The sequence below is a fragment of the Tetrao urogallus genome, assembly GCF_951394365.1.
Source record: "Tetrao urogallus genome assembly, chromosome: 4".
Taxonomy (NCBI): domain Eukaryota; kingdom Metazoa; phylum Chordata; class Aves; order Galliformes; family Phasianidae; genus Tetrao; species Tetrao urogallus.
This window is the reverse complement of record NC_136817.1, coordinates 48,238,448-48,261,829: the sequence shown is the minus strand read 5'-3', so window position 1 is coordinate 48,261,829 and position 23,382 is coordinate 48,238,448. Positions and strand designations below refer to the sequence as shown.

Below are 23,382 nucleotides of genomic sequence, written 5' to 3'. Positions count from 1 at the left end.
AAGAAATTTCTTACGTACAGATTCTATAATACATAATTAATAGACAAGGAATGAGATCCTTACAAAGTGAGTTATGTAATAGCTACAAATCCCCAAAATTTTAGAATTTGGTTCATACACCCTTCTATTATTAATAGCTATTGACTTCTGAAGATCAGCTAGTATTAAAACTCAATCTGCAGACATCAGAAGATTTTACAACTGCAATTTTCTGAAGAATAAAGAGTAATAAAGAATATATCAGAAATTTTATTTTATTATTATTATTATTATTTTTTACCTCTCTGGACTATAGAATGAAGACCTTACTGATTGTATTTGGAGTAGTTTAACAATATGTACTTATTTACTACTGTACTTATGTACTTATTGAAACTACCAAGATCTTTCTCCTTGGATTTACATACCCATGCCCATCCAGTCTGATGTTTCCAACAAAGTCATACAGATGTCGGTTTGGGCTCTCACATTCAATTCTGCCTGAAAGTCTCATCAAGCTTTCTATGTCTTTTATATCTGATGTTAGGGGCAAACCCTGTAAAAAAAAGTTTGTTACCACATTTAAAATTACTTTCCAATTTACCATTCTGCGTATTTCAAATCTGACAGTGCAAGACATGAAAAGCCAGTATTCCTGTGGGAATAAAACAGGACCACTACATTTTACAGTGAGTAAAAGTACCCTGGTATTGTAAAATATCATGATGAAGACAGGCTCATAGATAATCATGTAATTCAGCAATAATGTCCGTGCAAAATACTGCACACTCAGTTAAAAACTGCCATTCCCTATCTGCCCTGCAAGGACAATACAGCACTAGCAGCATCTTTCTGCAGTGCTTTTGTCTCCATTATCCTCTAAAAATAAACATACCTGAACAACAAATCCATCCACTTGTTCACTCACTCACAGGAAACCCCCTGAAGTGCAAGAAATAGCTTAAGGTTTAAACATTTATTCCCTCCATTTAATGAAGGGAACAAAAACATTAATGAGATAGCAATAACCCATGGCTTTTTATTCAAAATATTAAAATTTCACAGCCTTCTAAAAGGAGCACCTAAAATGTTTTATAAGCAATAATAGACTAAAAATAACATTCGAAATATTCTCAAAAATGAAATTCCTACCTGTCGAATTTTTAAGTTTGTCTCACCATCTAAGTTAGATGTTTCAATGTAGCACATAGCTTGTGGTTCACTATTGAGAAAAGAAAAATCCTTAATTTTATAATTGCAATGTCAAAATCCATGAATTTCCTTTAATTTTCTAATATCTGCTTAGCCAATCAGCTTTTTTTCTTTTTTTCCTTTCCTCATCAAATTTTGAGAACTAAAATAATACGCAGTTAAATCTGTGAAATTACCAACAGTACTTCACATTGTCAGAAAAGTTTGCCAGAAGTTACCTTCTCAGATGAAACTCTGCTAAAAATGCAGTATAATTTTATTATTAAGTTTTTACAAGAAATTATACGTAGGCACAAACACAGTATAATTGTAGTGCTTTCTGACACAGGCAGTGGTAATTTAAAGATGAAAGATTTTTCCAAAGTGTTCGCTTCCATTTACGTCCATATTATAGACTCTTAATGCAATTTTAAAACATTTTTTAAAAATGCCAATTTTTTTTTAAGGTCTATCCAGAAAAATCACAGCTTTCATATTTTATCTCTTTGAGATACACTGATACATGGCTTATGTTTTACACTTTTTTCAATACAATTTTTTATGTTTAAAACATAAGCAGTGATTTTGTATCTTGTACAACACCTCTAGATTTGAATAATACACAACAATTATGGAGGTGTTAATAAGGCAAACAGAAAGAAGGATAAAATGACTTTTCTGCAAACAGAACAAGAGGTAAAACAGGTCAAGATTTCTGAATAACTCCACTCAGCTTCCACCTTCTGCATATGAGGACAGAGCACTTACTATTTATATCTGTGATAAATTAAGATCCTGTAAAGGACCAGTAGAGCCATAAGACAAACAACAACAAAACAAACAAACAAAAAAAAACCCCTTACAACTTAGAAGAATTAACACTTACTCTCTATACCACTTTGAAGCTAACGTTTCTCCTTCTTTCTAGCACGGAATTCAAGAGTCAAGAGCTTTTTGTGATTTTTTGAATTATACAATTATAGCTACTGGTAAGTCACAACTTTATTCTGCTATCATTCTAAAACTACAGAGGTCACTGTAGCATATCTTTGTGAACCAAAAACATTAAAATGTACTAAATTATTGTCATAAAGTCTTGTCAGGAGAGTATTTTCTTCTTAGCAAACTTTTCTAAAAATGTAAATAACTTCTGTCTAGATTGTTTGGCTCAAATCACCTGTGTAAAACACTACTACAATCCTAGCATTCTAATTAGTTAATATTTTAAAAAAAACAACACCCAAACATTATTTTTGTGAAGCACTTTTAAGAAAGGCTGGGGCAGCAAAGACATTTCCAGTAAAACACATGCTTAATTGTAATTACTTTAGCAGATAAGCAGTGACCTCCAAAGTAAATGAATTACAGCTGGATCAAGGCAGGCCCATTGATTTAGTGAAAAAAAAAAAAAAAAAAAAAAAAAGTTCAGTAACAGTGCAGACAATAGCATAAAGCTGACATGTCTAGGAAACATGCATTTTGTCACAGTACACAAGAACAGTGCTGCTTTTGCCACTGCATGCAGCAGAGAATGCGCGACATTCAAATTTGTGCAGAGGGTCCTCTACCAGTCCTACCAATAATAATCCATATTCTTCACTGAAAGTATGACTTGGTGTTTTATTCTGTGTTTATTTAATGACAACTTTTCTAATAAGATTTCACGAGGATAGTGCAAAATCTTAAAAAGAAGGTCTGGAACAAGTTCTTGCTTGTTGGAGTATTATCATCTATTTACACTTTAAAGGATCTGCACTTACATCAACTGTACCTTTTCTAATTTTATAAATGCATGGGTTTTTGCTTAAGAAAGATGAATGGCAAAGCAAACACTATCAACACATAAAGCATTCTTTATACTTGGTATATGAGGACCCACATACACATATCCTGTGCAACTGGTTTATTCTAACCTTGACGACAGACTGATGAGATCAGCTGGGAGATGTTCCCCATTGGTCACTTTCACTACTTCCCCTACTGCCACCTACACATCCCAGTTTGAAAATGATTAGAACAGAAATATAAGTAATAGGGGAAAAAAACAAAACAAAAAAGAAAACAAATGGACAAAGACAAAAAGACAGAGTTTGAAATTATTATACAAACAATATATGTTAATTAAAATGTCTGATGACATTTTTTTCAAAATCTATTTTCATCAGGTCAGAAATAAAAGAATTAAAATATTTCCATCTCTATTCAAGTGGATCATTTTACTTTAAGGCACCAATTTTAGGCTCCAGAGAACACTGGCACTAAACAGAAAGCATAGAATCTCAACTGACAAAAGATTCTAACCACTCCATTAACTGTTTAAAAGCAAATCTAAACCAAACCACAACAAAAGATTATCCAGCAACATATCTGAGAAGCTGAGCGAAAAGAACATGCTAAAAATGACTTTGTGTTTTCTGTTTTTGTTTTATAATCTTCAATTTCCAAATAACTTGCAAGAACAAAACAGATTTTAAGTCTCATAGGGCTGTTATTTCCACTGTAAGAGACAGCATGATATTAATTATTTTAGGAAACTGTAATTCTCCAGAAACCACCAGTGCTTGTAAAAAAAAGAAAAAAAAAAGAAATAACATTTGTTTGAAATAAAATCAGGACTGTAGACTTGCATCACTTTTGAAGCCATCAACTGTAATTGGCCATCAGTAAACGTCTGGAAAGCAAAACTATTAAAACAGTCTTCCTGGGAAATTGTCACCATGTGAAGACAAGAACAGGAGGAGACTACATGCTGGTGTGCAAGCAGAATTAGAGGTAATGTAGTGGCATAAGGCTCTCTACAGGAGGGCTGCAACAGGCCCCTAGTGACTCAAGAAAGTTGTTTTAGCTGTAAAAAATACCAGAACTGGATCCAGAATACCAATCAGGATTCACCTCAGGATTCACTTTTGCATGTTTGATCCTAGAAGAAAACCCAATAGGAAAATTCAAGGTGAATAACAGTCATAGAACAGATAACGTATTCTGACGGGGGGGCAAAGTGATGCGAAGCTGAGGTAAGTTCTGACAAGTCCAGTGGCAGCTAACTATTATTTCAACATATTAACACATGATGTAAGATTGCTGTTGAGGAACAAGGCTTGGAAAGAAGCATTTGCGGTCAGATGGCAGTCTTCTATGAGTAAAACAACAGCTGTAGAACACTGCAATATGAATGTCCTCCAGATTAAAAAGGGCAAAACAGTGAAGAAATCTAGAAAAAGAGACAAATTCAGGAGCTTAGTCAGGAGGACTACAAATAAGGTGCTTTGAGATGATGTAATGTATTTTGCAAGACACTGGAGTTTGCATGAAAGAAGCTATTAGCAGGCCAAAACGTTGTTGCTGCATGGTATGCCGTATGTAAAGATCTTGGTGGTGTGGCACCAACAAAACTTACAAATGCTTCCCAAAGTGCAGAAGTAATACGTTATTAAATCAGAAGATACTGAATAGAAAAGCATCTGAAGTTGCAATAAACATTCAGATTGAACAAAGGCAGAATTTACAGAAGAGAATTTACAGAATTATCCGGCAACTGTTAGATACTTGGTAATTTATCAGAAATGTTTTCAAAACTACTACACTTAATTTTGAGATATAATGGAAAATGGCATAAACACATGCAAGTAGGCATCACAATCTGTCACTGAAATGCATAGCATCCTAACCCTATTAATTGTATGCATGAGTACATTTGTTCACTTCAGTGGACTTGTAAAGGGCTTATGCCTAACCTGTAATCATATGTGTTACAGTAATACTTTCACTTGTACCAGAAAAAAGATGGCTGTAATTGCATAGTAATCACAGAGCAATTAATCAAACTGCAATTGAACATGTTTAAATAATCTTAATTTAAAGCTCACAAACAAAAAACCAGCAAAACAAATTCTTAGAATATATCCTCTATTGACCTGATCAAATAGATGTTGAAAAATGTTCATCTTCCACATAGTAAGATGTGGATTTCTTAAATAAGACTGTCCAAGGAAATGATGATAAACAATCTCTGACTGTCCATACAAAAAAAATTACAGCATTAAATGCTATGAAGTCTTGCCTTCAGGGCTGAAATTATTAAAAATACATTTTATAGAATTAAGTGAATGCTCAGCTCAAAGACAATGCCAGTTTGACAGACTACATACTATGCTCACGGTTTTTCCCCCAATTTAGCTATCAAATATCAATTAAACCACATTTCTGTTGTCTGCAATATACCAATTTTAATTTATTTATAGGGTGCAATTTGTTATGTACATACCCAAAAATCAACCAGGTAAAATACAGCAGTTGATGTCCAGAGGCAGAGAATCAGCCTCTTTTAAATTAGTATGTGATTTTTTCACAGTTTATTTCCTCAGGGGTAAAATGAAATGCCAGTATTGTTTGAGAACAGTTATTGACAAAATTTAATGAAACACTGTCTGAAATGACAAAATCCCAAATGAACAAAAGATTACATTTAAGAGCGGTGGCATTTTTGTTTATTCCTTATTTCCTTGGAGCAATCACAAATAAATAAATAAATAAATAAATGCAGGGTAGAGAAACCAGCCTCTACACTATAAGCATCAGTGGGCATCTCTACCTTGATGAGAGCAGTACAGTGTCAGCAGGTATATACTCTTTGCCTTTTATTATAACTATATCTCCAACATCTACCTGAAAGAAAACTGGGAATTGGTTAATGGTCTCAAACAAAATATGTTATCCCTTTGTTTTAAGCACAGTAAATATTTACCTTGCTGAATTTCCTAGAAACACTGGTAGGAACTCAAAACACTTTAGGCATTAGGTACTTAAAGCCCTCGAATTCCTTGGAGATCTCTTTAATAGGCCTAATCCTGATGTTGGATATGCATTCTTTACTTTTGTTACTTATTGTAATAAATATTTTATTAGAACACTGGAGTTGAATTGAGGATAAATTAATCTCCCTGGGGTCATATTTCTGTTGCATCATGCTAAAGCCCTTTACCTGGTTTCTGCAAAGATTTCATCAGAATTATAATCTGAATCTTGCCTCCAAATTATTGATGATGAATTTTTACTCAAGTTTAGAGGTGTGGAAACCAACACACGTAAGAGATAAGATGGACAGCACAACATTTACTCCTTGAAAGTTACCTCTAGTAGTCCCCTCCTCTAATTAAGGTTCTTATGCTTTAAGCCCAAGTAATTCTGCAGACATAACAAGTAATTAGTTTCCAGAAGGAATCTTCTTCCTTGGCACTCCAAATAATACTAAGGAACTGCACAGCTTTGCCATATGTGAAATTTCCCTAGTTAACCATATGAATTAGGTGATTTTTAACTGAACTTAAGGGCTGTCATCTAATAGTAGTTTTGGCTGACTCACACCATCAAAACTGACTTGACTGAAAAGTACATTTTAAGAGACAAATGCAACAAGCATTTAAAATAAAATATAGTAGATGATACATTTCCCAACATACTGGTTAATTCTTATCAATGATACAGATTTGCAGAAATAAAGCAAGTATTAGATGCTCTACAAGTCACCACGAAAACATAAATACACACCTTTTCCCAGTGGACAATCTCCCATGCACCATTTCGTAGCACTGAAAAAAAGAAAAAAAGAAGAATTCTCCATTTGCACACTCTAACTGCAGTATACAAGTTTGTGTTAGTTTCCTTATGAAAAGCCATTCAGATGGAGCACATTTACAGAACATTTTAAAGCATACCTTGTTCCTTGTTTTTAGTCAAGCATCTAAATTATACAGTGCATAGAAACTTACTATAAAATGAGTAAGAAAACTCTACAGGGTTTGCTCAATCACATACAGATTGCACAATAATGCGTGGTTTTCTAAATAAGTTAGTAGTTGGAATGAGAAATTTCAAAGTAAAAAACACGATGGGGAAAATATCAATTCAGTAACATATTTTTTCTCATTTTAAATAATGACATTCTTACAAAAAAAAAGTCACTAGCAGGCTTCTCAGGATCCAGCTGTCCAGACTATTGGCATGTCACGAAACAAATTGACATTGCAAGCACATTCTTCTACTCTAGTTTTAGTACTTTAAAGTTGAGTAATATTTGTTACTGTGATACAAAAACAAACAAACAAACAAAAGAGCTAATTTGCCATTTAATCAACAAACTTCTGTTTTCAGGGAATAATAAAGGTGTCTTTTTTTTTTTAATTGGCATTAATTACAAAGCTACTGAAGACTGACTTGCAAGAAGTAAATTAAAATAAAGTTTATAAACAGGTATTAATACTAAGATAGCTACAGGAGACTGCTCTCTTTCAATGTGCCTCCCAGCTTTCAAACTGCCAGGATGCTTATTTAAGTACCTGATTAAAAAATCCAATTCTTATGAAATTACGTCTTAAGAAAATTTATCAAAATCTAGGAATGCATATTGTTTATATGTCTAAGTCTTCTTTGTGGTTCTGTTCAGATTGACCCCTCCTGAATACCTCACTTTCTGTAAGCCATTAGCTAACATGCTTAATAACTCCTTATTAAGAGATTAGCCCTTTTACTCCTCCCCCTAGATTTATTAATCCTGATACATTCAGGCCAATGGTAAATGGAGCAGTCTCCATTACAGATATTAAGCATGCTGTTTTCATGACTGTCTCACCATTGGCTGGTCATTACACCAAATCTTATCCAACAAACCATTTCCCTTCAACAGAAAAACTACAGATCCACAGTGAGGACCGACTGTAATAACGTAGTAAGGAATTTAACACAGTTCAGCTACCTAAATATATCCCCTTGTGTCAGCAGCATTGTTTGTGGGGCCATGGCATAAAACGGATGAGAGAACTGATAAGGGATGGAAAAAAAAAGAAGCACACACACCTTGCAGCAATCTAAATGACTAAGTTTCAGTAGTAGCATAACTAACAGTGAAGTTCTGCTCACTTGAAATGTAAATAAGCTGCCAGACATAGCTAAGAGCTTCTTAAAAACTAGCTACTGAAACACTTTGACTGCTGAAATAGATCCCAAGGCTGTTTCGCATGCAGTCAAGCTGAACTAACAGGGTACTGCTATTGCAAAGGGAAGGTCCTGTTCTGCATTCACCTCATGCAAAGTGCATAGCTTTATGTGCCCCTAATGTATGCTGCCTTCCCAGACCCCTTGATTAGACATTTTAAGCTACCAAGTGGAAGGAAATCATCAGCTTTTCTTGTTAGGTTTATTTTCTGCTCTAGCTAGTTAAAATCAGCTCACAAATGGATGAAACAGAATCATAACACAGTGAGAGACCTGAATCTCAAGAGTACTCTACCCAACCTTGCTCCAATAAGGTTTTAAGCGCAATTAACATGCACTGACATTCATTTAAATACCTTTTCTTACAAAGGAGGGTAAAAATGGTACTGCTATGAGTTTTTCACGTGATAGATTACTTGCCCCGTAAAGCCTTCTGCAGCCTAAATTTCACATTCATACCTCCCATTTTTCAAATGTCTCTAACAAACAGCTTTCAAAAGCATGCTCCATCTGCCCTACAGAAGACCACTTTAACACAGCGCAGAAATGCATGCTTCACCACACCTGTGTGCATGACTGTGTCCCAGTATTTATGCATACATTTTGGGGAAATAAAGTCATCCCTAATGTAGCATAATAAATCAAAATCATCTGTAAAAGGCTTTTTTTTTTTTTTAAATAGTAATTACAATTTAGAAAGTTAATTTCTTAAGGCTGAGATAAACATAGTCTTTTATGAGCAGATAGATGAAGGAAAATCCATATATGCACAGGTAATATGTTGACAATTTTCTTTGTTTGAAGGACAACTGAAGGTGGAGCTGGATATATAGCATATTATACACATAATCACTTTTCAAGTTTACAGAATTGTCAAATAAATGAAAACAAAACTGCAGATTAAATTAACTTCTTCATTATTCTTCTGACAATACATCACATTTGACAATACACTTACATATTGTTTTAACAGTACACTAAGATCAGTATTAGGCTTACATGAGCTCTGCATTAGCTTAACTTGTTCCTAAGCACTAGTAATATTTTGTGTATCCTTACTACATTTTCAAATTCTAAGATGCTCTTTTGTATACATGGAATATTGAGAAATCTTAGGAACAGTCACCAAGAGCCTAACGATAGCTAACCAAGCAAAAGAGGTGAGAAAGGCAATAAAAATTAGTCTTCTATTCATTTAAATCTCTCTACACTTGGGAGAAAAATTTGAAAAGCACTTGAAGATTCATTATTTGTTGGTTTGTAATCTCAAAAATCTCTTGATTGTTGATTGTAATCTTGAAAGCTATGAATGTCTGTAGATATCCAGATTTTTTTTCATCATCAAGCTTTCCTTTGTTTCTGTCTCTCTCACTTTTTCTTTAAATTATAGGCAAAAGTTATACTCCCAGCACTGTCAGCCAATCAATTTGTGCTCCTGTCCAGTTTCTTGACACGTCCTGTTGAGCTATAAACTCAGTGGTTTCATACATTTTCCATACATTTTCACAGAATCACAGAATAGTTTGCATTGGAAGGGACTTTAAAGAACATCCAGCTCCAATGCCCCTGCCATGGGCAGGTAACCTCCCCACTAGATTAGACTGCCCCAAGTTCCAACCAACTTGGCCCTGATTACTTCCAGAGTTGGGGCATCCATAACTTCTCATCTTATTCCAGCGTCTTAACATCCTAATATTGAAAGACTTCTTACTTTTGTCTAATCTAAATCTATCCTCTTTCACTTCAAAATCATGACTCCTGGTCTTATCATTACATGCCGTTTTAAAAAGTCTCTCTACATCTTTCCTATAAGCCCCCATTGATGTACTGAAAAGTCTCCCTGGAGTCTTCTCCAGGCTGAACAACCCCAGCTTCCTCAGTTCGTCTTTACAGGAGAGGTGCTGCACCCTCTGATACCCTCACAGCCCTCCAGTAGACCTGATTTAACAGGCCCATTATTCATGCTGGGGGTCCCAGAGCTGGGTGTAAGGCTAATCTGGCTGCAAGTTGTTATTTCAACAGTTCAAATTTGAAGTTTAAAAAAAAACAACTGCACAAGCAATTTCCAACTCATTTCCCTGTGTATTCAGCAGTTAGGATTATCAACATTTGCAAAAAACTTCAAAACAACCAACACACAACCACAATCAATAAGCTTTAAAAAGTTTCCTACCTTGAGTTTGTTTCTTGTTCACCGCATTATCAGCTTTATGCCTTTTCTGAATCAAAAAAGCATACTGATTAAAGACTTCTGTTGACACGATAAAACTTTCACACATAAGGTGTAACACTCATTTTTTACAGCTTGCACTCAACCATTAAATGAACAGACTTAAAAACATTTTTAACAGAACTGTGGATTACTTGCATAGTCTTGATCATCAGTAAAGTCACTCCCAGCTCTAGGCTAATACTATTCTATTAAGATGTCTCTCATCTGAGCAATCAGTACTTGAACAAATTTCTTGTACAAAGATATGATGTATTTACACTCCACAACTTTGTCCTTCCCTGCAACTCGAAAAGTGACAGTTTAATTTCAATTGCTTTCTGAGCTATGCTGGGTGAAAAATTATTAGAAACAGACAATAATCTTGCATTGCCTGTCACAAATTTTGATAGTACTTCTGAAGCATATATGTAAAACCCATGCTGTTTGTGAATAATGCCTCCTGCTAACATCATCTACTTCTTGTGATTACACTCCAGAAAGGAAGCTTTTGGTTATTCAGTTGAAAGTATTATTTTAATAAACTGAAAAGCCAATTAAACCTGCTCTAATATCAGGTAAAGATAACTATTTCACTGAGTAAAGAAATTAAAATATAACTGAAGCTAAAGAAAAATGGAAAAAATGCGAAATATTTTACCATGGATCTTTCCAAGGAAAAAAGTGCTATTGTCACTGTCAGTCAGATATTCCTGCAACAATATAGGAAGTACCTACATGCTGAGGCAATATAAAATTAATAGAAGGAAAAATAAGTTTTGACTTGCCTTTGAGCAATTCTGTAGCAATTAGGAACAATACCTTTTATTTTAAAAACTGATATGTGTAAAAACAAACAACCCTGGACCCGTACCCTGGCTTTTGCTTCATGCCAAATTAAACACATCAAATTGTAAAGAGCAAATGACACAAAGAAACAAATGACATAAAAGAGGAGGGAGATAATTTTAAAAAGGACACTCTGTACAGTAGCAGCAGCCTCAGTTTTATATTTGCCTAGACACTGACAGATGGTGCAAGTCTGTAAGCATTAACTGCAGAACAGTTAAAAATATCTGAAAGAGCGTGAATTGATTTTACGGCTTTTTAAAAGTGGTTTTGTTTATATAAAAGGAAAGCAACAAAGACGCGTAAGGAGAAGCTGCTTAGTGGGCAGCAAATAGTATAAATGCAAAACACAAATCCAGCCACTTTCTGTTCTGGGGAAGGGAGGTAGTGAAAAAAAACCCAAAAACCTTTGCTGTTATCTCCAGTTTTATAGAAAACGTTATTGTCTAGTACCTCATTTAGAGACAAAATTTAAACCCAGCTCAAATGTGTAAGTAGTGAGAATAAAGGATTAATGCGGAAGAAAAGACATTTTTTCCTGCCCAAATAATTATTTCAAGCTTGTTTTATTCTAAAATAAGTTCCACTTTCTATGAATTCAGTAGCTTCCAACATTCCATTTGCTGAATTTTTGACAAAACTGCAATAATCTGAATGCTCTGAGCCTGAGTGGTTTCTGTGGAGTCCGTAAAACTTAGTAGTTCTACTCTAAAGCTCATACTTTACCTAATTATGCTTGTACTGTATTAATGAGAATTTCTTGACTATAATCAATCTATATAATAAACAGTCACTGATTTCCCATGTTATTGTCACTCTTGCACATATTAAACACACAAATTGTAACACCACATTCTACAAGATTCCATCTTCTGACAAAAGCAGCTTTATAAGATTTCAAGAGCATTCAGAAGCCAAGAATGGCTCAACAGAAAATTACTCAGAAAGGTTCTTTGCAATAAAATCTACAAGATATTTGATCGCTATTTACAAAATACGATTATTAAATACTTACAATATCCTCTATTATCTCCTTCACTGCTGCTACGGCTAAAATAAATAAGAGAGGGACCAATGTTGTGTAACGGCCTGTTGGTGATACATCTGGAATTTGCTATTAAAAAGAGAGAAAAAAAACTGGGCTTGAATTCCTGATGAAAAACATTTTTTAACACAGTAAGCAGAACTTTCAAATTTTCTTGAAAACATAGAGGTGACAACTAAGTTCGTTACTCAGACAAGGTACTGATTATTTCCAAGTGAGGGGTACTGTCTTAGAATTGAACAAAGCTGATACAACAAAACATTTTAAATTGAACAGTATTCAGTAGTTACTGTCAGAGGTATTAGTGTCTCCAGAAGGTTCACCATCATCTTTTGTGTTTCAAACTAAATTTAAATACGTATTCATAAAATATGATTAATTTTTATAGGTTAGTCTAACAGAGTGGACACAGCTCCAATCTATTTTAAATTTGAAGAAGCTATTTGGTATTTTACTACTAAACTAACGAACAAATATTGAAAAGCTACACAACTCTAAGAAATCTGTTTCTGCTAAGCAAATAAGGGTACAGACGATGCAAGTGAATGTGTATGTAAAATAAATGCTGAGAGGATGCAGGCTACTTATGTGATACATATTCATAACTATCTGTAATTATCTTTATATTGACTAGAGTTGTTAGTGGCAGCAATGATTTACCACGAGAGTATTCCTGCCTTAATACATTTAGAACAGGCAATGTCGCCCATATGACTACAATGAGATTTTGCAAAAAAAGTGGAGTAGTAAGTAGTGCCTCAGTGTAGTTAGAATACATCCTCAATTTATCATAAGAGGTTTACAAAAACCGTCAATGTTATTTATTAGACATTTATTTTTTCTTTCACTACATGGTGTATCTAAAAACACAATATTATTATATATAGACTGTGTTTCTTGGAATAAGATGAATACACATCTATTTTCAATGTTACTCTGGATCACATTTTAAAGCAACTGTGGAAATCCGGCAGAAAGTTAATGGACAACTTTCTGTCAGCTACAGGGCAACAGTACCCACCACTTCTCCAGTTATTTTTTCCCTTTCATTTCTAGTCACATGTGACTACACCCCCCCATACTAATGGCACATTATTTTTCAGGCAAAATATGAAATCAAAGGGGCACCACATTGTACCCTGCTTCTATTGCCCTGTACCTGTTACTCCTGCTAGCTTACTGATGCTCTTACCTGAAGTAATGCAATAAAAAGAAAAAAAGCATTGGCAGCTCTTCTGAACTGGGAATAAAGGAACCTTGGCAGGAATGTGATAATGTTGTACTTTGCAGTGCTAAGAAGAAAAAAAAATATATACTATTATTACACTATGAAAAAAATTCAAATATATTCCTTCTCTCTCAGTTATACAAGCTTTCAAATATAACAGAACCTTCTGTGATTTCTGTGATAGCAAACAGATTAGTTTTTGCTTAAAAGAGAAGCCTGAAGATTTCTACAAACCAGCCACCCAAGGAAAGTGCCCATCATCCACAGAAGCCATTGTGTGCTTCAGTTTTGAGGCAAAAGTTTCCTTGTCACATCTGCTGTGACTTGGTTACAGGACACCAGGGGAAAAAAAAAAAAAAAGAGGAGCAGGAAGCAGGGAAGTGATTGCCCTGAGGAATTAGGACAGGACCTAGGCTTACAGATCTTATATTCCAGAACAACACCTTATCCAGCAAGCTATGGCACACTTGGTGATCAATTCTGCAGCAGGACTCATGTGCAGAAAAATTCTTGGGGAAAGCATTATCGGTTGAGCTAACATAATGAGAAGGGTGCTACATCAAAACTGAAGAGGAATTTTTGTGATTCAGTGCATACAGAAGACTAATAAAACCTTACTTAATAATATTTAACTAAAACTAAAATATTCAATAATGTACAATTTTCCTATAGTTTCAATAATATACAATTTTCGAATGTGGTCTTTCAATATCTAAACTAAAGGTGTACTGCAGGAAAGAAGGCAACAGACTCTTTAGCAGAGTCTGTGGTGAGAGGACAAGGGGAAATGTTTTCAAGCTTAAGAAGGGTAGATTTAGGCTGGATACAAGGAAAACACCTTTTAAAATGAGGGTGGTGAGGCACTGGAACAGATTGATCAAAGATATAATTGATTCCCCATCCCTGGATACTTCCAAGGCAAGGCCAGATCAGTCCCTTGGCAACCTGATCTAGCTGTAGTGTTTCTGACCATTGCAAGGCAGTTGCACTAGACGATCTTTAAAGGTCCCTTCCAACTCAAAGCATTCTATGATTCTATATTCATTAAAAGAAAAACAATATCCTTCATCAAGTGGAAAGGTTACCTTTAAAAGAAAACAAAACAAACAACTCCTGATCAGTATTAAGTGAAATTCTGAGGGTTGGAATAACAAAATATATTTAATCCTAGCGCAATTATCTTAGTGAAGCTTTCACTACATCTACCTCTGTCCAGCTATCCAGTGATATGCTCAAAAGCAAAAGATTAACTGAACTAACCAGAAGAATAAATCCATACTCTAGAGATACGTAAAAGCTGCAGAAGTTCCATCAAGAACCTTCCTACTCAGAACTTAAAAATTCTGAAGGTCAGCTTTGTATATGAAACTGTCTTACTATTCTAGTCATTTCTCTTCATTCCTCCCTTTGGAGTCAGACTAGTGATCTAAAGGAAATAGAATAAACAGAATATTTTCTCTGATTTTGCTCAACAGTATGCATCCTTACGAAGCTCATATGTATTAACAGAAATATAATTTGATACCTGACATGATTATTACAGAACTTGGTTAACTGGGGCTGATTAATGAATATAGTTCTCAATTCTTCTTGATCAGCCAGAGAAGTTTTCTCTGAAACATCATCTGTCTTCTCATAGCCTGTCAAAAAAAAGAAAAAAAACATTTTAATGTAAGTAAATGTACACATACAAACACATGCAAGATTTAGAGCACTGCGTGACAAAAAGATCCACATATATTCTGACTGTGAACTCAATTTACTTGTATTTCTTACAATAACAGGTAATGTTCATTTTAAAGCACATTGGTGATTAGATATGAAAACAACATAGTCAAGAAGCCCCGTAAAGCTACAACTGAATTATTGAGTGCACTCAAATAGCTTATACTGCTTCATGGAAAAGTGAAATGAACTATGGTCTGTAACTGACAACCTCTTTCACTTCTCCTGAAGTGCCCCAAGTACTGTGGCAAACGAATGTTTTAAAGGGAAGACACTAAAACAAATAAATGAGCACTAACATGAAAAGAACAAGAAGTTCAGTACTATACTATAATATCAGTGATGAAAAAGTAGTTATCTGTTAATGATGAGTATCATTAACTCAGATGATCTCCACATTGCATACAGATTATTCAACAGATCAGTTTCCAGTTTTGCATGTAAAATGTTAACACTGCTTGTTGCAGTGAGCATTCATACAACTCATTCAATTCTTCTTGATACATTTTCCTGCTTTCCGCCCAATAAACATATAGCACCATTTCCCCTATGTGCCTCTCTTAAACTGAACTGTTTCACAACTATGGTAGTGCAACAATTAGAGTTCCTGTAAGGGTACAGAAGTAAACTTCCTACCAGAAGCTTGGAAAAGTTTTACTATTAATCTCAATGGCAGTAAAACAGTTCACTAAGAGTATGTCTGAAAAATGAAATTAAATACAAAAAGCAGATGTCTATTACAGCTATCTTAAATCAAAGTGGCTTACCTGTTCTACTTATTTGCACAAATCATCTGTTTTGAGAAATACTCAGAGAAAATTCTCATCATAGCCTATACAAAGGCAAAAAACCAACACGGCTTATCCTACAGTTAAAGGAATTATATTCTTCCAGTCCTCAGGAACCACCTCAGATCAGCACAATGTCTCATAGATAATGGGGAGGCATATTGGTGTGATCAGCCAGCTCCCTCAGCGCCCATGGATACATCTGAACATCTGAGCAGAGCCTGGGCACTGCTGCATTTCCTGTTAAGTGTTCCCGAAGCTGATTCTCCTCCACCCAGGTAAATCCTTGCTCCAGACTTTCCCACCAGTATCAGGGACCTGAAGTTCCTGATATTATTACACAGGAAATCCCCGCTACTGTGTTCACTCATTGGAATTAACTTCCTTCCTTTCAGCTCTCCAGTGAAAGGCACACATCCAACAATTGCAGTCAAGCTTCAGTAAACATTTCGAGAACACCCTTCTGGCCAAGCCTAACAGATTTGGCCCACACAAGAGGCCTGTACACCACTCTTTGCCTGGAGGAACCTCACAATTGCATACATCAGATTAAGCAAGTCATTTCCTTCTCCCATCATTAACGACCCTTAGAAAGGCAACCCCTACCCCTGTCACACAACCAACCAGCTGTGCAGGACTCCAGCACACAGCTCCATAAACACGTACAGCTGTAACACAATTTGACACAGGCACAACTCTAAGAACATGAACTTTTCAGTCATCACATTGAGTCACAGGTTATACTCCCATCTTGGTCCAGCACACTGCAAGCACACCTTCGTCCCAGGCACACAACACTTCCCAGTTGCTCCACGAAGGAATGTATGTGGAAAAACAGCTACTGAGAGAGAACACTGGAGAAAAAGTTGGAAACTACTCTCTTAGAAGTAGCACTCCAGCTTGACTAAGCCCAGAAAACAAGGAAAGAGTTCACACATTTGCAGAACGCACTACTCTATTTTTACAGTGCTAGTTTTAAAGTTTTTGCAAGTGTAAACCTGCAGTCCTGACAGTGATAGAGGTAAGACAAATGTTAGCAGGCATTAAAGGTAATATCTGTTTGTTTAAAACACCAAGGAACTACAGACATTTAAACACCAGTATTAAGGCATTTATTTGTTCTTCAAATAAAAAGCCAGAAAAAGATGCTTAGGAGCATCATAAACATTCACTACCTTCCTTTATATTACTTTGAATTCACATTTCTCAATCTGAACTTAAAAAGGAACCTCTGGAAGTAGGTGCTGAGCCTCATAGGTAGCTCTCTGCAGCCTGCAGCTTCAGTAAAAGCATATTAGACTGCACTGAAAGCTTAATGGTTACTCATCTCCTTCGTGCCTCTGCCTGATCTCTGAAATACACTCACCAGAATACAGATTCTGCACTGCCACACAAAACTAAGTATCAAGAAAGTATAGTTTGTCTTCCTCATTTGTGTCTACAAATGTGTGTGTATATATATATATAAATATCTAAGAAATGTATATGTATATATATAAATATCTAAGAGTTCTTAACTACATTACTGAAGTTATTATAGAATCATAGAATCACCAAGGTTGGAGAAGACCTAAAAGATCATCCAGTCCAACCTTTCACCTATTCCCAATAGCACCCACTAAACCATGTCCCTCAACATAACATCCAGCCTTTCCTTGAACACCCCCAGGCTCGGTGACTCCACCACCTCCCTGGGCAGTCAATGTTGACTAAATGTCATCATTGCTATGCTGACTAAAATGGTAACTATGCTTAATTTAAATGTTTTCCAAGCAATGAGAAACACAATTCCCTTTGAAATAGTCTACTTTCATATATGATTATCAGAAAGAATGTAAAGAGAAAATAAAAGTGTTGAAATTCTAATTCAGCATTTGACAAAGGTCCGCTTCATCCTACTCTTCCACACTGCCATCTTTTTACAACGTATCACCTCTTGGAATGCTATCATCACCTCTTGCTCTCACTGTCTGCCCAAGAACTTGAATGAAGTGTTAGCAGATGCAGGTTCCAGCCCCTATGCAGCTGCTGTTTGCCTGACTTAGCAAGCGATGCCTTGTAGCAGATCAAAAATGCAGCAAGCTTTTCTTGCCAGGAAGCTGCTCCTTTTCAGAGCTGCCTGAAGTCAAAGACTTGCTGCACATCTGTACAGCAAACAACACCACAGGCACCATTTCTGTGCTCTTTGCACACCAAATGTCTTCAGGGACACTCAGTCTGCATGCTATGCAGGCCAAGCCTAGGACTCCACGTTCCCCCTCCCCCCGCCACCCCCCAAGTCTATACATTATGCTTTGTAGGTGAAATTTTTCACTAATTTCTCAAGATATTGAATCTCTGTGACTATAACTTTGAGAGTAAATGGGCATTTCTCTACATGATGCAGCCTTTTTAACTGCAACCACGTATCTGTTGCATTCCCACAGTTAGTTTGTATTCTGCATCTTCAGAAAATGATAAGCATTTTCAATTTCTTCCACATCTCAGTCACACTCATGTAGTACAAACATATTAAGTCATAAAAAGCTCTACTTAATCACGGCCATTCTTTCAAATACGAACTGCATATCTTCAGTATGTTTTATTTATATTAGGTAAATACAGAACCTGGCAACAAGTTGTTGGCATTCAATTGGCCCCAGATAATGTCAAGCACTAAAATACAAAGTAGGACATCGATCAAACTACACTCACAAACCTGAGTCTAACTGCAATAAATCACATCAGACTTTTAAGAGCTACACTTCTATGAAATTTTAAAACAAAATTTATGGGTTAGAGCTCAGCTGCTGCCTAAGCCTCAATGCAGCAGTTTCATAAAAGCTGACTGCTTTGTCAAAAGGAAGCCACTAAGTGCTTTATTTCTTCCTCAAAGAGAACAAAAACCCACTGGCACCAAACCAGTTTGCATGATGAACTCAGCCTACTAATCAAATACGCAGATGCCCATCTCAAAATGTTGTCTGAAAGTAACCACAAGAACAAAGGGAAGTACATCCACCAGATCAATTCTTGGTGAAAGCAGCTACGATTTTAGCAAAAGTGGTTTTCAAAGATGCAGTTAACAAACCAGCAAAAATTAAAGATGGCTGCTCTTCTGTAATTCATTAAAAGGTTCTGAGACAGCATAACAACACTGATCCAAATATTCAGAAAGTTGATAGTGAAAAAGGTATAGAAAAAACCAGACAGGAATCCAGACAGGAAAGATAAAGATTATAAAACACACAGTCAGTATCAAAGCATCAAAGTATCAAAGCTGTGACAAATATCTGATACTGAAAAAAATACTGTGAAGAATATGAGTAAGAACCTAAGATGAAGCAATTGCTCCAATCTCCTTTCAAAAACACACACAATTATTGCTGCATTACAGATGTCAAAACTGATACCGACTGACTTGTTCATTGTTTGTTCATCGTGCTAAGGGCTCAGAGAAGTACTGTCCCGGGGTTAAAATTAAAGGCACCATCACTCTACATAGGCTCTTATCTAAGGACACAACAAATACTAAGGTAATAATACAGTAATAATTTTGAAGACTTACAGTGATAAAAAACAAAGTAGCAATTGTTGCATTGCCTCCTACGGTACTGACCTAAAACCAGGCCAGGACCAAATGACTGCACGCACACACCAATATGATGAACAGCAAAATGGCGTTTATTACACGTGAACTCTAGCTTATATAACCTATGTGCTTCGTCTACGCCCCTAAGGGCACGTGCCACACATCAATCATAGAGCAGGGAGAGGGCCTATCGCGTCACATCCCTTGTGGGGGTCTCGCAGTTGCTGACAACAAGCAATTATCACACTTCAAACAGGAAACACGATGCTGCTTTGTGTAAAACCTGGCACTGAGAAAGAGCAAACAGCACCGCAAGGTTCCTCATCCTCTTTGTCAATAGTTAGCTTGTAACACTACTGTTATTTAACTACAGAATTATCAGACAGATTCTATGACACAAGTTCTCATGTGCCCCCACTGACAGAAAAGCATCTGACTTGAAAAAATTTGCAAGTCAGCCCTATTAAAAGAATAACTGGAAATACCAACAAGTCATAGAATCATATAGAATCATAGAATGGTCTGCGTTGAAAAGGACCACAATGATCATCTAGTTTCAACCCCCTTGCTATGTGCAGGGTCACCAATCGCCAGACCAGGCTGCCCAGAGCCACATCCAGCCTGGCCTTGAATGCCTCCAGGGATGGGGCATCCACAACCTCCTTGGGCAACCTGTTCCAGTGTGTCACCACTTTGATTTATTATGCAGGAATGGCATGTTTTAAAACTTCTATTTCATATTCAGAACACATTTTCTGATAATATATTGTGATTTTTTAAAATTTAAATTTAAGACCCAACAGCGTCAAAACCAATAAAAATGTGCTTCAATATCAAAGGAAAGTAATTATTACTTCAATAAAAAAGTTTGTTTGCAAAACTACTGCATAAACTAAAATTATTATCTTGTTCTGCACACCAAAGTTTTTTTGCTAGCAAAACGCAGAATGTGGAAGCTATTGATGAATAAACACGAAACTATAAATTTCATTCAGAGTTGCTTAAGTAACAGATTTTGATTGAGGATTTTCTTTCAAGGAACTGAAGTAAAATACACATGACAGTGGGAAAAGGCAAGAAAAAACTGGAGAGAGTTGCTGGGAATTCTGAGAATACGGAGCCATGGCTGTCCTTTGTCAGGGTATAGGCAACACCTCAAATAAGTTCATAGTAAAAAGTGTACTTTGTAAGGAATAAATATTTTAAGTTCTTCCAGTAAAAGACAACAACTTCAACAACAACAAAATCCAAATAAATAACCATTGAAACAACAACAAAAAAGCCCAACAATCAACTTGAGCTTTCTCCAATAAGAGAACCCACTAAGGACCATGTTTTGTTTCCAACAAAACTTCAGAATAGGCAACTACGTTCTGTTACATCATATTTGCAGGGCCTCTTTCTAAACCAGATTTGGTAGTAAAGTCTCTAAATTAGCAGTTAAAACAACAATAAATTCTAAACTCTGTACAAAAAGTTTGTTCTTCCAATTTTTCCTTCACACAAATGAAGAAATAGATGGAAGGTAAACACAGACAGATTCTGCCATGGAAAGAAAGGGAAGGAAAAATAAATGACCAACTCACTGAAATCAAAGGAACTATTTTAATACACTTTACTTAATGATTGATAACATTATTTTATTCTCAAAGTACAGCATTCTGAAGCTTTGAAAGCTTGATTCTGTAGCCAAGTACATTTCCAGCTCACATTTCCAAAGAACACAGCACAGTTCAAAGACAGACAGTGAGACTGAAAAAGTGTGTCACAGTGCCACAATAAAACTTTGATAAGAGAACTAGCACTGAGAACCTGGCCTCTGCACCTCTGGGGAGTCAAAGAACAGAAGGGAACTGCAATTGCAATCAATTGCTCTGACCTATTGCTGCTGAGGCTGCCAAGCCTGCACTGCAACTGGACCCAAATTTTCCACTATGACCCATTGGGAATCTCAACATAGACTGCAAAACACACTTTTCAGGAAAAAGTACCAATAATGAGCATCAGGTCTGTTTTAAATGCTACACAATCACATAGTACAGAAGTAGAAACACCTGAAGATATATTAGGTATCACAAGAATGGACAGAATACTGAAAACAACCTGATGACTACCACATAAATTCAAAATAATTGTCCTTTTCATACATATATCATCACATCTTACACAAGTTCAGCTTCACCTAGATCTCATGTGGGGAATTGGCTGTTAATGTTATTGGCAGACAGCATAACAGCACCTCAAAAATTTCTGCACTTTGTCATCTGAGAGAGTTCACTGAAATCCACAGTTGGCCCACTGAAGTGCACTGGGTCCACTGAAATGCACAAAGGAAAGCATTAATGCTTCTATGTAGATTGCTCTGTAAGTAATGCCTCCTTCTTATTTCCATGGAAACTACAACAGATACAAAGAGCACAATAATACTATTTGACAGAGCAAATTCTTAGCTACAAAACATTATTTTTCAACACAGTCACCACCCTTAGCTATGCATTCTCATCATTAATGAGCAAGAACCTGCACACTGTGCTTTGCACCAGTGGAGGAGATGCACTGTTTCCACCATTGCTATGATAGCATAATTGCTACAAAAATGTTACCCACAACATAAGATGTTTCACTGGCCCCAAAAGATAGAAGTCAGAAGGCATCAAACTGGACAGTATGGCAGTGTGGTAGGACAGTCCAGCCAAAACTTGCAACATGCTCCACGGTCTTCAAACTGGCATAGGGCCTGGCATTTTTTTGTTTTGCAAAGGAAAGGCTGTCTTCTTCTCTGGCCTGACTCTGCAAGTTCAATCCTTCAGCTCAGTCAGCAGCATGATGTAGCAATCAGATGTTTTGTCTGGGTTCCAAGAAATCCAAATCCTTTCCTATCCTAAAAGCACAACTAACTTTATCCAATAAGGGTTGTGTTTTGAACATTTTCTTTGATGGAGAATTCACGCCACCTCTCCACAGAGTGCCATTTTGACTTTGGCTCCTAGAGGTGACATCGCGTCTCGTCACCAGTAATGATGAGTTCCAGGAAACTGTCACCTTTAGCCTTATATCGATTCAACAGATACTAACAAATTTACATACAATGTTCTCTCTGTTCCTGTGTGAATACTCACAGGACTCACCTCATGCAAACTTGCAGTATTTCAACACTACCATCATAATTTCCAACCAGCTGATACTCAGCTCCATACACAGCTCCCTGGTGGTAACCTGCTGATTCAAGCAGATAAGCTAATTGAGATGCTCTTCATTTTGTGGTGTGACAGCTGTGCATGGACGTCCAGGACGTCTTTCATGTCACCGTCACCATTGCTGAAACGCACCACCCTTCACCGCACTGGGCTCACGTTCAATGTCTGGTCTCCATAAGCATTCAGCAAGTGCCAATGAATGTCAGTGGGCACCATCTTCTCCATGTGAGGAATGCAGTGACACATCTTTGCTTCATATGCACTTCCATGTATGATGCTATTTTTTTCAGACTGCTCCTTTGCTGCCATCTGTCACACGTGAACAAAATGTAACGAAATATTAGCAGAAAGGTTCAACCTGTACTGCCACACCACCACCATTTGCCTCTGACACCGTGGGCCAACATAATAAAATAGGAGGCATTACTTTTGGAGCAACACTCATATTTTCAGAAGCTTAGAGACACCTAATAAAAACTGTCAATACCAACCTCACTCTCCCAGAGCGTACATATACATTAATATATGTATATGCATTAATATATGCTCTGTATTATTCCATTTCATATTATTTAACAGATGCATATATTAACTGCATGACTGTCAGATG

General features: G+C 36.3%; 1 protein-coding gene across 1 annotated transcript in view; it reads right to left on the bottom strand.

The window, feature by feature from the left end:
- Positions 1 to 1,188, bottom strand: part of ATP8A1 (ATPase phospholipid transporting 8A1) — a gene marked incomplete at both ends in the record, with an annotated part of 66,095 nt that extends 64,907 nt beyond the window's left edge. The window contains 2 exons of the mRNA XM_079534139.1: positions 408 to 535; positions 1,132 to 1,188. Of these exons, the coding sequence (XP_079390265.1) occupies positions 408 to 535; positions 1,132 to 1,188 (185 nt within the window). The remainder of the gene's footprint in view (positions 1 to 407; positions 536 to 1,131) is intronic.
- Positions 1,189 to 23,382: the final 22,194 nt, after the last annotated feature.